This window comes from Labeo rohita, chromosome 8 (genome assembly GCF_022985175.1).
Source record: "Labeo rohita strain BAU-BD-2019 chromosome 8, IGBB_LRoh.1.0, whole genome shotgun sequence".
NCBI lineage: Eukaryota > Metazoa > Chordata > Actinopteri > Cypriniformes > Cyprinidae > Labeo > Labeo rohita.
Window position 1 is genome coordinate 24673537 of NC_066876.1, and position 15252 is coordinate 24688788.

Sequence of the window (15252 nt, forward strand, 5' to 3'; positions counted from 1 at the left end):
TTATGAAAATATCATGAAGGATGTTTCTGGCATTAGTAGATAAAAACATTTCAGAGGAGCTTCTGATTCTGGTTCAGTTGTGGCAATTTAGGTGCCAAAAAAACAGCTCAGTAACCACATCTCTGAGAAAGCACAGAAGATCCTTCACATTCAACACAACAACCACCAATTGCAAAAACATTCTGGACCTCTTGACCTTGGCAAAGGAGAACAAAGGAGGACTACACACACTAGATTCTGGATGAGCTCCAATAAGCAATAGTCAGCTCTGCTCCTCCGTCTCTATTATCATCAGGGCTGAACTACATCCTGAGCTGTGAACAATGTGAATTTAATGACTGTCCTCTCGTTTCAAACTACTCTGAAGAAAAAGTTGTGTAAAAACTTTTTGCTTAGAAACTGCTAGTAAATCTCACAAATAATTCATCATCAAGTAACACAATGATTCAGTAAGACTAAAATAGTATTTTCTTGTAAAATGCATTCTAATATTTGTTTTAACTACAAGGATAAAGAATAAATAAATACAACAGCATGTAAGTAGGCCTAAGCTATTTAAGAGATGTAAAATACCACAGAAATTAAATTTAATGTAAAAACAAAACACAGCATTGTCTTTGCATGAATGAATTATTCTGTATACTGATTTGTACTAAAGCTAAACTAAAGTTATTCAAAATTTGTGAGTGATTTTCTTAGTTTTTTGTTGTTTGAATAACATTAAATAACATTAGGCTGCTGTCACTTTAAGATCTATTGCACAGGTCCACTTTACTGACATGCGTCTGGTTTTATACCACCTGTCAACCTTAGTCATAACCAACTGTGTTTATGTGAAAACTAGCTATTTGACATGACTTTGTGTGAAACCATTTTTATTTTTTCCCAAAATTCAATTTTATTTTTTTCCATTTTAATTCTCTGAATTTTTCTAGACTCTGTTTTAATGGTTAAATTAAATTTTATTAATAAAAAAGCACGAAACGTACACAATTTACCAGCAATTTATTAAAAGTTGACATGTTTTAAGGCCCTCAAATTTAGTTTTATTTTTACCAAATTCTGTGATTTACATAATTTTCTGGATTCCGTTTTAATGGTTTTATTACATTTCAATAATCAAAAGCATCTGTAAATAATCACTTTTAGAAAAAACTAATTTATTATTATTATTATTATTTATTTATTTATTTATTTTATTTTATTTACATCAGGGGTGTCCAACCCTGTTTCTGGAGATCTACCTTCCTACAGAGTTTAGTTTCAACCCTGATCAAACACACCTGTCTGTAATTATCAAGTGCTCCTTCAGATCCTAATTAGTTGGTTCAGGTGTGAGGAAGGTAGATCTCCAGGAACAGGGTTAAGCACCCCTGATTTACATTTTTCTGGTAAATCAATTCTGGTATACAATTTTTCTGGTAAATATTCCTTAAAAATAAAGTTTTTATAATAATTTTAGTAATAGTAGTAGTACCATCTTTACACAAAGTAGGCCTAATATATTTCTGTCACAGTTTCTTCAAGTTCAACCGAACAGGTCGCTGTGAAGACCTTTAAGTTTCTGTTTGTAAATGATATGACAGTAGTTTTGGTTTTTCTCAAAAGAAACAGTAAAATGCTCATGAAGTGACTCTCAGAGCAGTTCTACAGATTATGTTCATGTGTTCATGTACTTATATATCCAGGTAGCAAAGGCTGAAAACACAGCAAGCGTTACATGCGCTTCTGTATGTGTGTAGTAAACGGATGGTGCGTCAGCGCCATTCATTCACACAGAGACCCGCAGAACATGCAGATTAACATTTAAATAGTGTTTTGTTAATTAGTATTCACAAACACTAGTCAATATTTTGATGTAAGTGTACTGACCTACTTTTGATTTATTCACCCAAAATTTGGCAAATTCCGTGACATTCCACGCTATACTGTAAATTCCATTTTTAAGACTGGATTCCGCGATTCCATCCCATTTTTTCTGTATCACAGAAATCATAGCGCTCTACAATTTAAGCAAAGTAAACCACAAAAATAACCTCTATTCAGTATTTATATGCTGTTTGATGGCTGTTTTGTGTGTGAGCTGTCAGAACAGTGTACGAGTACTGAATTGAGTTCTCTTTTATGTTAAGCAAAATGCAAGCAAAGAATAAACTTTATGACACTGCAACATTGCAACTTCACATCAATAAACGCAATAGAGAGGGTAATCCAACATTCTTACCGGTTGTCAAATTTACACCGATTTCTTGTGTTTACCCCCCTGCTTTATACTGACTACAGTTACATTTACAGTCAGATGTTGATTCTCAGGCTACGTTTACACGACAACAATGTAGTCAAAAACAGAAAAGTTTTTCCCTTGCATTTTTAAATAGTTTCCCATATACACAGCAACATTTTCTAAATGATTTGTGTTTACAGATATCCACGAATACTGCCAAAAACACTGTATTGCGTATGCCATGCCAGTAGCTGGCACACTGTTTGTTCGCGCTTGCTTTTGAAGGAGAACTCTGTCTTTAAACATTAAACACATTAAAAAAGTATATAAATTGTATTTTATTTATAAAAATAACTGATCGTTTCACAAGATAAGACCCTTCTTCCTCGGCTGGAACCGCATTTGGGATCGTTTGAAGCCGCATTTAAACTGCATTTTGGAAGTTCAAACTTGGGGCACCATATCAGTCCATTATATGGAGAAGAATCCTGAAATGTTTTCCTCAAAAACAAAATTTCTTTACAACTGAAGAAAGAAAGACATGAACATCTTGGATGACAAGGGGGTGAGTACATTATCTGTAAATTGTTGTTCTGGAAGTGGACTTCTCTTTTACAATCAACGCGTACTACGCATGCCTACATACCTAACACGTAATATGCTCGCATGACTTCACCGTTTTCAAAGATTCCCGTAATGGGTGTTTACACAGAAACGATAAAAAACGATAAAAAAAAAAAGTGCACTTTGAAACCCGTTTTCAAAATGATGCGTTTTCAGTCCCCAAAACGCTGTTGTTGAGTAACGAACTGGCAAAACGCATAAAAAGTTTCTAGTTTTTGGCTGAAAACGTCACTGTGTAAACGGCCTATCAGAGAAAAGTGTGTTAGACAAAGAAAACGGTGTCAGAAAAAGAGACAAGAAGAGACATTAAGAATATTGACAGACATGAGAGAGATAAAAGAAAAAGAGAGAGAGAGCGAAAAAAGAAGAATTGATAAGACACTGTGGCCAGACAACAGTGGACAAACAGGTCAGGAAAATGCCCCTGAGGTATTATGGGGAAAAACAATGTCAGCATTACTTATCCTGTCCCATTTGACAACAGGTTTGCTAAAAATGTACTCACCCTTAGGCCATTCATGATGAAGAAACAAACTCATCTACATAACGGATGGCTCAAGGGTGAGTACATTTTCAGCAAATTTTTATTTTTGAGCAAACTATTCCTTTAAGAAAGCAGCTAATTTTAGAAACAAACTATCTGCAATCATCCTCAGAAGTTAGACAAGTGTTTGATTTGTTTAAAAAGAGAATAAATAAAAGCTATGAAATGCAGCTCAAGTAACACTCAAAAGGACTAAAGAACAGATTTATCAGTCTTGTCTAACTGCTGAATACATAAAAACAAGCAAAACCTTCAAGCAGTTACAAAGTTGTTCATCAGAAGAGCCATATTTTCTTTTCCCTCGATCTGACTGTATAGCGAGGAGAGCGGCAATGAAGTTGACTCGCTAACAGGCCGTCTCCTGGGACACATCTTACATCACAGCAGCCCCAGACAGCAGATCAACGGCTTATCCCCACTTCTCTGTCTCATTTATAATCTGCCCGACATTTAACAGACTGAGTGGTTCGTCAGTTTGCATGGCTTAATTGCATCAGCTGAACCGTAGCTAAGGAACAGCTGGTGTCAATCCTTCCCAGGTAAACTAAATTACCACCAATTGAGACAGCTACAGACTCCTCAGTGACACTAATTTCAATGGTGACACCTTCTTCTATCACAAACATCCTTCCTGCCTGATTTAGCATTTTTGGTGATTAAGATTGACATATTTGTAAACTTTCCATCTGTATACTTGAAAATGATAACAATACAGCAAACTTTGGGGCTGTGGTAAAGCATAAATAAATGTCCAAATAAATAAATAAACCAAACTCACTCCCTTGTAGTTTCCTCATGCTATTCTGAATATTTCTCCACCGCAAATCCTGTTGAGTTCCAGTCAAAATCCTCTGAGATCCTCTTTTTGAAGTCACATTTCCCAAAACATTCACTCTAACGAGATTTATTCTGTTTTCCCCCACTCTCCCCCTTATTTAATGTTGATATGAATACATTAGAATGAATTGGTACGGAAAGCGGCAGTTATTCTTTAGAAAGCTAAAGCCAAATGTGTCACAGTTTTCTGCTAGGTACAGTAATTCCTTCCTTGAACTGCCTCTGGAAGTCTCATCTCCCCTGCTATACCTCTTCTTCTCATCCTCTACTCCCACTAAGCTTTTTTCTCCATGCACACACATGAGTTCACACACTGAGAGCAGTGTCTTGCAGGCCTTGCTGTATAACACAAGCCTCTTTCACGGTTTCTCCATAAGGAACAGCCTGGGAAGGCGCGCAGGTGCAGACAGCATGGGATTGGTCGAATGGAAACTCTGTGTGGTTACTTTTTCCTCTTCCTACCAGAACATGGAGTTCCCACCCCATGGCATTAAGTCACAAACAAGATCCTGGCATATGCTGCATCTCAATCGCGACCTCAAGCGAACTGGCTAGAAATAATTTATTTTTACTGTCAGTTTTAAATTAATTAATAATGCTATTCAATCAATACACAAACAGATAATTAATATACAATTAGACAAACATTTTGTACAAAGTGTAAAACAGAAATCACAAAAAAACAGATGAGACGTTGATAAATGTTGTAAATGTTTGTGTGCTTTCATTAAATCAGTAAAGACTGTACAAATTAAACTAAGATTAAATAAATATTTCTAATTTTTTGACTATATATATCAGGGGCGTCTCAAACGAGACAGTGCCTCCTCAAAATACTGGATGAGAAAATTTGTACAAAAATAAAACAATGCCAATACTACAAAACATTTGAGTTTAAGTCGATTGGGTGGGGGGCAATTGAAAATGAATGGGGGAAAGTCACGTCAATGTCTCTACTGCGATATGATTGGATATGACTGGTTATGATTGGCTGTGATTGGTTTGTGTGATAAATCCCGCCTCTTGTGTCCGTGCACGTTCCTTGTTTGCAAATCAGTCTGAATGAACAATATAATGGCGTTAATGGGAAGACTTATTTAAAAATGTAAGTAAACAACTTGCACACATAGATATAACCACTCTGGTACTTCAAAATAAGACTTAAAATGGCCGCCTCAATATTTGAGTACATAAAACGTACACTAACCACATAAACGCACCACTTTTGTTCTTCCGCATGTACACAAAAGGCTTATTTCTCTCAAGTATTGTTCACAAATTTGTCTAAATCTGTATTAGTGAGCACTGCCGAGATAATCCATCCACCTGACAGGTGTGGCATATCAAGATGCTGATTAGACAGCATGATTATTGCACAGGTGTGCCTTAGGCTGGCCACAATAAAAGGCCACTCTAAAATGTGCAGTTTTATCACACAGCACAATGCCACAGATGTCGCAAGATTTGAGCGAGCATGCAATTGGCATGCTGACTGCAGGAATGTCCACCAGAGCTGTTGCCAGTGAACTGAATGTTCATTTCTCTACCATAAGCCGTCTCCAAAGGCATTTCAGAAAATTTGGCAGTACATCCAACCGGCCTCAGACAACATGTAACAACACCAGCCCAGGACCTCCACATCCAGCATCTTCACCTCCAAGATCATCTGAGACCAGCCACCCGGACAGCTGCTGCAACAATCGGTTTGCATAACCTAAGAATTTCTGCACAAACTTGTCAGAAACCGTCCCAGGGAAGCTCATCTGCATGCCTGTCGTCCTCATCGGGGTCTCCATCTGACTGCAGTTCGTCGTCGTAACCGACTTGAGTGGGCAAATGCTCACATTCGATGGTGTCTGACACTTTGGATAAGTGTTCTCTTCACCGGTTTTCACTGTACAAGGCAGATGGCAGACAGCGTGTATGGCATTGTGTGGGTGAGTGGTTTGCTGATGTCAACATTGTGGATCGAGTGGCCCATGGTGGCGGTGGGGTTATGGTACGGGCAGGCGTATGTTATGGACAACGAACACAGGTGCATTTTATTGATGTCATTTTGAATGCACAGAGATACCGTGACGAGATCCTGAGGCCCACTGTTGTGCCACTCATCCACGACCATCACCTCATGTTGCAGCATGATAATGCACGGCCCCATGTTGCAAGGATCTGTACACAATTCCTGTAAGCTGAAAACATCTCAGTTCTTGCATGGCCAGCATACTCACTGGACATATCACCTATTGAGCATGTTTGGGATGCTCTGGATCAGCGTATATGACAGCGTGTTCCAATTCCTGCCAATATCAAGCAACTTCACACACCCATTGAAGAGGAGTGGACCAACATTCCACAGGCCACAATCAACAACCTGATCAACTCTATGCGAAGGAGATGTGTTGCACTGCGTGAGGCAAATGATGGTCACACCAGATACTGACTGGTTTTCAGACCCCCCCCAGACCCCCTCAATACCGCAAAAATGCACATTTTAGAGTGGCCTTTTATTGTGGCCAACCTAAGGCACACCTGTGCAATAATCATACTGTCTAATCAGCATCTTGATATGCCACACCTGTGAGGTGGATGGATTATCTCGGCAAAGGAGAAGTGCTCACTAACACAGATTTAGACAGATTTTATGAACAATATTTGAGAGAATATTTGTGTACATAGAAAAAGTTTTAGATCTTTGAGTTCAGCTCATGAAAAATGGGGACAAAAACAAAATTGTTGCGTTTATAATTTTGGTCAGTGTATAAAGTTAAACAATCTCTGAAATGCTCTGAAAAGCTATCGCTGTATACAAACAGAAATGTACAAAACATACTGTCAAAATAAAAGTTTGGTTTAACTTGAACAAACTGTAACAGAAATGTACTACTTGATGTAATGATAATAGTACTACTAATAGTAACTACTAATTATTATTTTAAAAAAAAAGATGTTTAAGGAATATTTACCAGAAGAATTACTTAAAAATGATTTTAAAAAAGAGAGAGAAATAAAATAATAATACAGTTTTTTAAAAAATAAAATCAATTAATTAGAGATGCTTTTGATTATTAAAATTTAATAAACCCATTAAAATGGCATCCAGGAAATTAATGGAAATCACAGAATTTGGTTAAAACAATTAACACTGAACGTTATTTATATATGTTAAGTTATTAAACTTACCTAATAATAAAAATAATATAATAATAAATAAGTTAATAAATTGCTGTTAAATTATGTAAGCTTCATGACTTATTAGACATGCTTTTTGATTAATATTTATTTAACCAATAAAAAAAGAAAAAGAAAAAAAGAAAAGAAATGCAATTTACCAAAAAAAAAATAATAATAATAATAGGGCCCTATTTCAGCGAGTAATCAGTTTGGTGAAATTTTAAGTAAATCTATGTGTCTGTGACCAATATTTACAGAGCTCTGATGACCAATGATCTGAAAAATTCAAAAATAGTTAAAAGTTAAAAAAAAAAAAAAAGTATGAAATATATTATTTAAACTGTTTATGGCTTGAGTTATTATTTTGGAATAAACGTAAAATGCTTAAAAACACTAACTTGATGAGATCTTTGAGGACTTTGACATTAATTTACTGTTTCTGATCTGCAGACACTATCAAACACATAAATCAAATTCTCTTACTGCAGATGTACTTGGATGTCATCAAAGACACCAAGACAGAAGACGGAGTGACAGACAGCGAGACAGACACGTAAACCGTCAAGGACAGATGGACAGGCGAAGTGAAGACAGTGACAGACAGAGCAGATTGGTCAGGCAGGAAACTCTCTCTCCCTTCAGACTTGTGCTTTGCTGACTCAAGGCAAAAAACTGTTCAAACTGGTATATGCTCAAATAAAAGGCTTGGAGCTTAAATCTCTTTACTTTCATGTGGCTGCTTCATTACTACGCCTAACAAAAGAGCTGTTCCTAATGTATTACCACAAAGGTCATTCAAATAAAACAGTATCTGCTGTGTTAATTTATTGTGTGATAATTATGGCACTTGATATATGTTAATTACAGGCATTATTTAACACTACAAGTACTGTAAGAAGGTGAAACTCACATGGGCATTTGTTTACAAAGCAAAATGCAAAGGTACATTAAAATCTGTCACACATTTAGTCACTATTCTGTTGCTCAGCCCCAATCTGAACATAAAAATCCTGCCAGTGCCTGTTCAAAAGAGTGAAGCTGCTTGCATATCTCTCAAGGACACCAGCTTTAGCCTTGAGCACCAGGCGGACAGCACAGACATTGACAGTGTGAGTGTGAATATGACTCCTGGATACTGTCTGAAATGTGATTTGCATCTTTACAACCAAAGGCATCATGCAGCGCAGCTTTTTTTTTTAAGGTGGCACCAACCACCTAAAGTGCAGACCTGGATCAGTTCATTCCCTAGGCAAAATAACACATGACCAAAAATTACTTTAACTAACAAAGCTATCAAATAAATACACTAATTAATAGACTATTATGTAAAATAAATGTAAACCTATGTCAGGCTAAGTCAAGTCACATTTATATAGTGCTTCACACAGTCCAGATTGTTTCAAAGCAGCTTCATATTAATAAACAGGAAAATAATACTGTTAATGCGTAAACTTAAGCTATAAAGCAGACAATAGTGTTATTATGCAGCTCAATTTAGCTCATCGTTGTTTCATTTCTGTTCAGCAACTGTGTCATTGTTGCAAAATTCATCAATTATGAAATGAGTTCACATTATTTTACGTAACACAACAGCATTATGCAATCTTTTATTTAATTTTTTGGTTTCAAACAAGCAGTCCTGGCTCAATTTGTTCCTGAGATAAAACATGACCAAAAACATGATGGTTCAGTAATGTGGAAGATGTACTGGTATTACATCAAATCTTGATATAAAATATTTTCCATTTGCTCTTTTACCCTCATGTTGTTCTAATCCTGTATGACTTTCTCTCTAACAAAACAAATTCTGAAGACTGGTCATTCTTTCCATGCAATTACAATGAATGGGGACTGAAGCTTTCAAGCTTCAAAAATGAAGCTTGGTGATTTCACAAAATCACTGAGAGGATCAAAAAGCGGTCTATATACTTGCACTACTTTTCAAGTGTTTTGAAGCCATACAATAGAGAGAAACAGACTGAAATTAAAGTCAAATCATAAAGCAAAAGATCTGGTTTAAGTGCAACTCAATTAGACTGGCATGAATGAATGATTTCTGCAAATGCATTTTAGAAAAAACTTTTTACCTGCACTCAAAGACACACACTGTATTTTGGAAAATCGGCTTGAATCAAAACCAGGCAAGACGCTTTGTGCAAGTCTTTCATACAGGACCACTGATGCTGTCCATTAGCTGAACCTATACAACTTCCCAGTCATTTACAAAGGCACTGGAAAAAGAGATGACACCCATTATGAACCATTCATCCCTTAGTGTGGCATTTCAGTACAATCGGTCATTGTTAATGTCCCAGGCGCACAGTAGAAAGCTCATTCTGATCTCTATGGCAGACTATGGCATGTGCCACTGAGAGCTGCTTTGTACCAGAGGCAGTGGATATGAAAGAAAATCTTCTGTGTCAAACTCTTAAGAGATAAAGAGAGACTATCTGGTCCCAGATGAATGCACCGACTGTCCTCTCTATTAGCTACATAATTCCAGGCATCTTTAATGTACCTCTTGCAGCAAGCTCTGAAGCAGCAGTGTAATTTCCTTTCGGTCCTTAAGGGTGGATCGTCCTGTTGAGGAACCGTTAACAAGATCCTTCCACGTCCAGAGGGAGGCTTTGTAAAATTTACATCCGCATCGGGCCGGGAACCCAGTGCAATTCAGCTTCTCTGCTTTTTGTCGAGAGCTTGAAAGATGAATTTTCTCAGTCTTTTAAACCAGAACTTTCTTTTGTTGGCAAAATATTCTGGCTATAATTCAAGTACAATTGATTTATCAGAAGACAGGGAAATAAGAACATCATAAATGGAGCTAAAATGGTATTCCTCATGGTTTGAAAGCCTATAAGGAGAATCTGAAGACTAGTACTATCCAGCTATGGCAAATGAGAATTCTGACAAAAAAATTCAGTCAGCTGCTCACACAAAGCTATCGTATTGCTTTAGAAGTCTTGGAAAATAACGTACAAGTCATATGGACTACTTTTATGATACACTGTAAAAAAAAAGTCATGGTCAAGAAAGAAAGAAAGAGAGAAAGAAATAGAAAAAAAGAAGGGGGATTGGATGGGTTTGGGTTCAGTTATTGCTTTCTTATTATAATAACTAATAACAGGCTTCCATGCTGCATAAATGTTTTTAAAAAATCTATAAAAATCATGGTATTTAAAAAAACTCACAAATTAAACAACAGGAGTTGTAACAAATCCCAATATAGATAACTGATTTAAAAAACTATAAGAAACAATTATTTAAATTAAATACCATCAAATGTGACACAAAATTCTGGGAATGTCAATTTATGTTTTTTACTGTAAATTATGACTGGTAGATAACTGGTTCTTTTCTCACTTCCACAAACTGTACATGTAACATTTTATGGTAAAATTACATTAAATGTAAAGAATAATCTATTGCAGTTTTTCCTCATATAAGGGTACTAAATCAAACCAACCATTAACTACAGTTTTTACTGTAACATTTTCAGTCAAATTACAATCTTTTTTGCAGTGTACATTCATGGTGTGTCTGTGTGTGTTTTCTTTTTTTGCGTGGCCTTTTTGTACATATAGTTGAGTTCAAAACTTTACATAAACCTTCCAGAATCTGCAAAATGTTAATTATTTGACCAAAATAAGAGGGAGCATACAAAATGCATGTTATTTTTTATTTAGTACTGACCTAAATAAGATATTTCACATAAAAGAGGTTTATATATAGTCCACAAGGAAAAATAATAGTTGAATTTATTAAAATCACACAGTTTCAAAGTTTACATATGCTTGATACTAATACTGTGTTGTTACCTGAATGATCCACAGCTTCTTTTTGTTTAGTGATAGTTGTTCATGGGTTCCTTGAAAAATCCTTCAGAAGGGTACATTTAACATATTTTGTTAAATATGTTAACAAAACATATTTAACAAAATATGTTAAATATGTTTATATAAATATGTTTACATTATACTCACTGATGCCCCGGAAGGAAACATGACTCATTAAGAGACCCCCCCCCCCCCCGGCTCTTAATGAGTCATGTTTCCTTCTGGGGCATCAGTGAGCGTTTGAACCTTCTGTAATTATTGCATTTAAGTCCCTCAATTGTCCTTAGTGTGAAAAGATGGATCTCAAAATCATACAGTCATTGTTGGAAAGGGTATTTGTTGGACCTGTAGAATTTTTCTGAAGAACAGCAGCCAGTTTAACTGTTTAGGACAAACAAGGGACTCATAAACAACTATCATAAAACAAAAAAAAGCTGTGGATCATTCAGGCAATAACACAGTATTAAGAATCAAGCGTATGTAAACTTTTGAACGGGGTCATTTTTATAAATTCAACTAATATTTTCTCTTGTGGACTATATATAAACATCTTTTATGTTACCTTATTCAGGTCGGTACTAAATAAAAAATAACATGCATTTTGTATGATCCCTCTTATTTTAGTAAAATAATTAACATTCTGCAAGGTGTATGTAAGCTTTTGACCTCAACTGTATATGGTTAGGCTACATTATACTAATAAAAGCACTGATTCAAAGGAACAACTATTTCAATGAATAAAAAAAGGAAATGACTAAGTCAGTAAAAGATGAGTAAATGATGACAGAATTTTTATTTTTGAGTGAACTATCCCTTTAAGAGAAAAGGAGATCATATTGGCGCAGTGTTGCAGAGAGATCCTAATCTCTTTAATTTATTCTAGAGAGTCTGCATCTCTCACTTTCATGTACCTTCTCTCTCAGCAGCAGTTCTGGATTGCATTTGAAATGCTAAATCAGACAGAACAGCCGACCCAAACACAGATCGGAACAAGCTCCACCCCGATTCAAAAGCTCCACTCCTCCAGACATTTGAAACCTCACAGTTCCACTTCAAATGAACTGCAATTACCGACCACTTCCTTTGTGAATCATCTCAGTACAGTACTCCCACTGCCATGATATCAGCCAGACAAGCACACCACCAACAACAAAAACATACCAAAATCTGTTTTAAATTTGACAAGGAACCAGACGCCAGATTGTCAGATGCTCTGACAAAAAAAAACCTCAAGCTACCTTGAAACAACCATATGCTTGCACATCATATCCGACAGCTTTCTTTCTAGATTTGGGTATGTCTCCACAGACTATTTCCCAATTCTAGCCGAGAATAGTTGTGATTGACAGGTGGCTCGTGGGAACTTAACAATACATGAGGCAAAGGCCAAAGAGCTCGACCCTGCCCGAGCGAGACAGAGAAACAGCTGCTCCCTGCACTATTTACGTGACAAAGAAAACGCCGTTCTTTGACACTCCAACAGCACTGCCATGGTGAGCCATCTAGGCTGTAAAAATAGAGATTCAGATGCACTATATCACATGATAATAATTACAACTCTATTTGTGTTATAATACTGAATGGCTGTGGGTACGTAGGCGTACCAGATGCATCCCTTTGGCATGGTTACGTGATATAATTAGACAGATTGCCTCTGAAAAATATTTAGTGTAGTTGTGTTAAATGGCTAGAGGGGTCTGTGAGTGCTCTGCTCCTGCTCATGAGGGATTGTGAACGATTGGTTTCCAGAACAATGTAAAAGGTCTCTGATGACTACCAAGGAATGTGAAGCAGACTGACTGCATTCCCAACGTTCTAAAAAGTTCTCAACATTCTGTTCCAGACTGACTACATTTAAATCTGGTCTACATTTAACTGACTTTTCATAATCTGTATAGTACAGTGGTTCTGGACTACTTGACACCTATCGAACTGCAAGCATTAAAGGGACAGTTCACCCCAAAATGAAAATGACACCTTGATTTACTCACCCTCAAGTTATCCTAGCTGTATACCACCTTCTTCTTTCAGACAAATACAATCAGAGTTATATTAAAAAAAAAATGTCCTGGGTCTTCCAAGATTTATAATGGTAGTGAATGGCTGTTAAGATTTTGAAGTCCAATAAAGTGCACCCTTCCATCATAAAAAGTACTTCACATGGCTCTGGAAGGTTAATAAAGGCCTTCTGAAGTGAGTTGATGCATTTGTGTAAGAAAAATATCCATATTTATAAATATGTAAACTGTCGTATGTGTGTTCACAAAAGAAATGTTGAAAGTGGAAGCACAGTGGAGCGTTTTCATGGATTTGTAAAGAAAAAATTTTGGAGGCTTTGATATAAACCAGTAAGAGATTGGTTTCCTTTGCTGTAAACAAAACTTGGTTCTTGTGAGACTAGCATATTCTCACCAGGGCTTACACTATGCATACGTCCTACGTCATCCGATGCCACTCTCTCATGAACACGCAAACGACAGTTAGCGGAAGCTAGAGATTACAGTTTATAAAGTTTTAAATATGGATATTTTTCTTACACAAACGCTTTGATTAGCTTCAAAAGGCCTGTACCAACCCCCAGAGCTGTGTGAAGTACTTTTTTATGATGGATGGATGCACTTTATTGGACTTCAAAATCTCAACACCCATTCACTTCCATTATAAATCTCAGAAGAGCCAGAACATTTATTAATATAACTCTGATTGTTTTTATCTGAAAGAGCAACGCCATATACATCTAGGATGACTTGAGGGTGAGTAAATCACGGGGTCATTTTTATTTTTGGGTGAACTATCCCTTTAAGTTTGCTTAGTAACTGTTGCCGCTTTGGTCGATCTTCTCACCTTTTTTCTGTTTTAAAACAACACAATCTTGGATGCAGTTTAAACAAATGTAGGATGTTGGTGGTTTGTTAGAATGATATTTTATACTATTAGAACTATTTTTTTTTCTAGCTGATGAACCATAAAAACACTGACATAAATCAGAATCTACCTGCCTTCGACATCGAACATTTAAATCGTTAAATTAGATTGCTGTTAAAATAATCCTATAATTATGCGTACATTCCACAATTAACAAACAAATAAATAAACATGTCGAGCGCATCTGTAAAAACTTAATAGTTTAAACTATTATGTAAACAGTAAGTAGCAAACAGTTCTTCTATGGTCTGTCCGCACAGGCTGTTTGTGTACTGTAACAGTACCGTTAAATGAGGTTTAACACGGGACAAAGACACAAAACCCTCTTAATATGAAACAGCTTGCGCAATAAACACCATATATGTTTTCTACTATTTCGATTCTTGCTCTTATTGGCCGCTTTCCAGTTAACTTCTATGACATAACAATTAAATCCTCTCCGAATTACAAAGACACCGAATCCGCATCTGCGCATTGTGTGCACTTCATCCAGTTTTGCAAAATCAAAGTAACTCAAATCAGGATGAAAACATATCAGCAGAGCTACTGTGCTGCATTGAGGTCTTTGAAATATTTACTGCGCTAGAAAACAGCCAAACACTTACATGAATCAGGTTGACACCAGCACCGCTGGGTCAGTTCCCTTTGTCAATGGTCTTACTGCAAAAACTTGATTTTACGCGATTCACAAGCTGCTTACCATAGTATGAAGGGGGGATTGCACTTTTCCTTGCCATTGCACCTCCGACGAGCAGTCCTCGTGTGTCTTTTGTTTATGTGATTGCATATGAAGCTGTGAACGTGAAAAGCGTCTATCGCGTTCGTCCACATACACAACGCGAATCCGCGATTTGCTGGGCTACGCAACACCGCGTCACTGTGTTTACAGCGCCATCAGCAGTGTGAGACACTGCGCACACAGAGGCGGTCCGTTCTATGAGTGACGTGTCGATTATCCAATCGCTGACTGCCATCAGCTCCTAACAGCCAATCCAACTTCAGGAGGCGGGACTTATCGTAGTACTTGTGGGGAAAATAGAAGAAATCTCACAGGCAGGCACAGGAAAAACACTTCAGTGGACACACGAGGACGA

The 15252-nt window shown here is 36.8% G+C and overlaps 1 protein-coding gene across 2 annotated transcripts in view; it reads right to left on the reverse strand.

The window, feature by feature from the left end:
* slc44a5b (solute carrier family 44 member 5b) overlaps window positions 1–15045 on the reverse strand; it is a 41071-nt gene extending 26026 nt beyond the window's left edge. The window contains exon 1 of one of the 2 annotated variants that reach the window (XM_051117411.1): window positions 14859–15045. In XM_051117411.1, the coding sequence (XP_050973368.1) occupies window positions 14859–14895 (37 nt within the window). In that variant the 5' untranslated portion in view covers window positions 14896–15045. Of the gene's footprint in view, window positions 1–4170; window positions 4486–14858 lie in introns of those variants that run through there. The other variant, XM_051117414.1, reaches the window with a different exon arrangement.
* Between the last annotated feature and the right edge of the window lie 207 nt (window positions 15046–15252).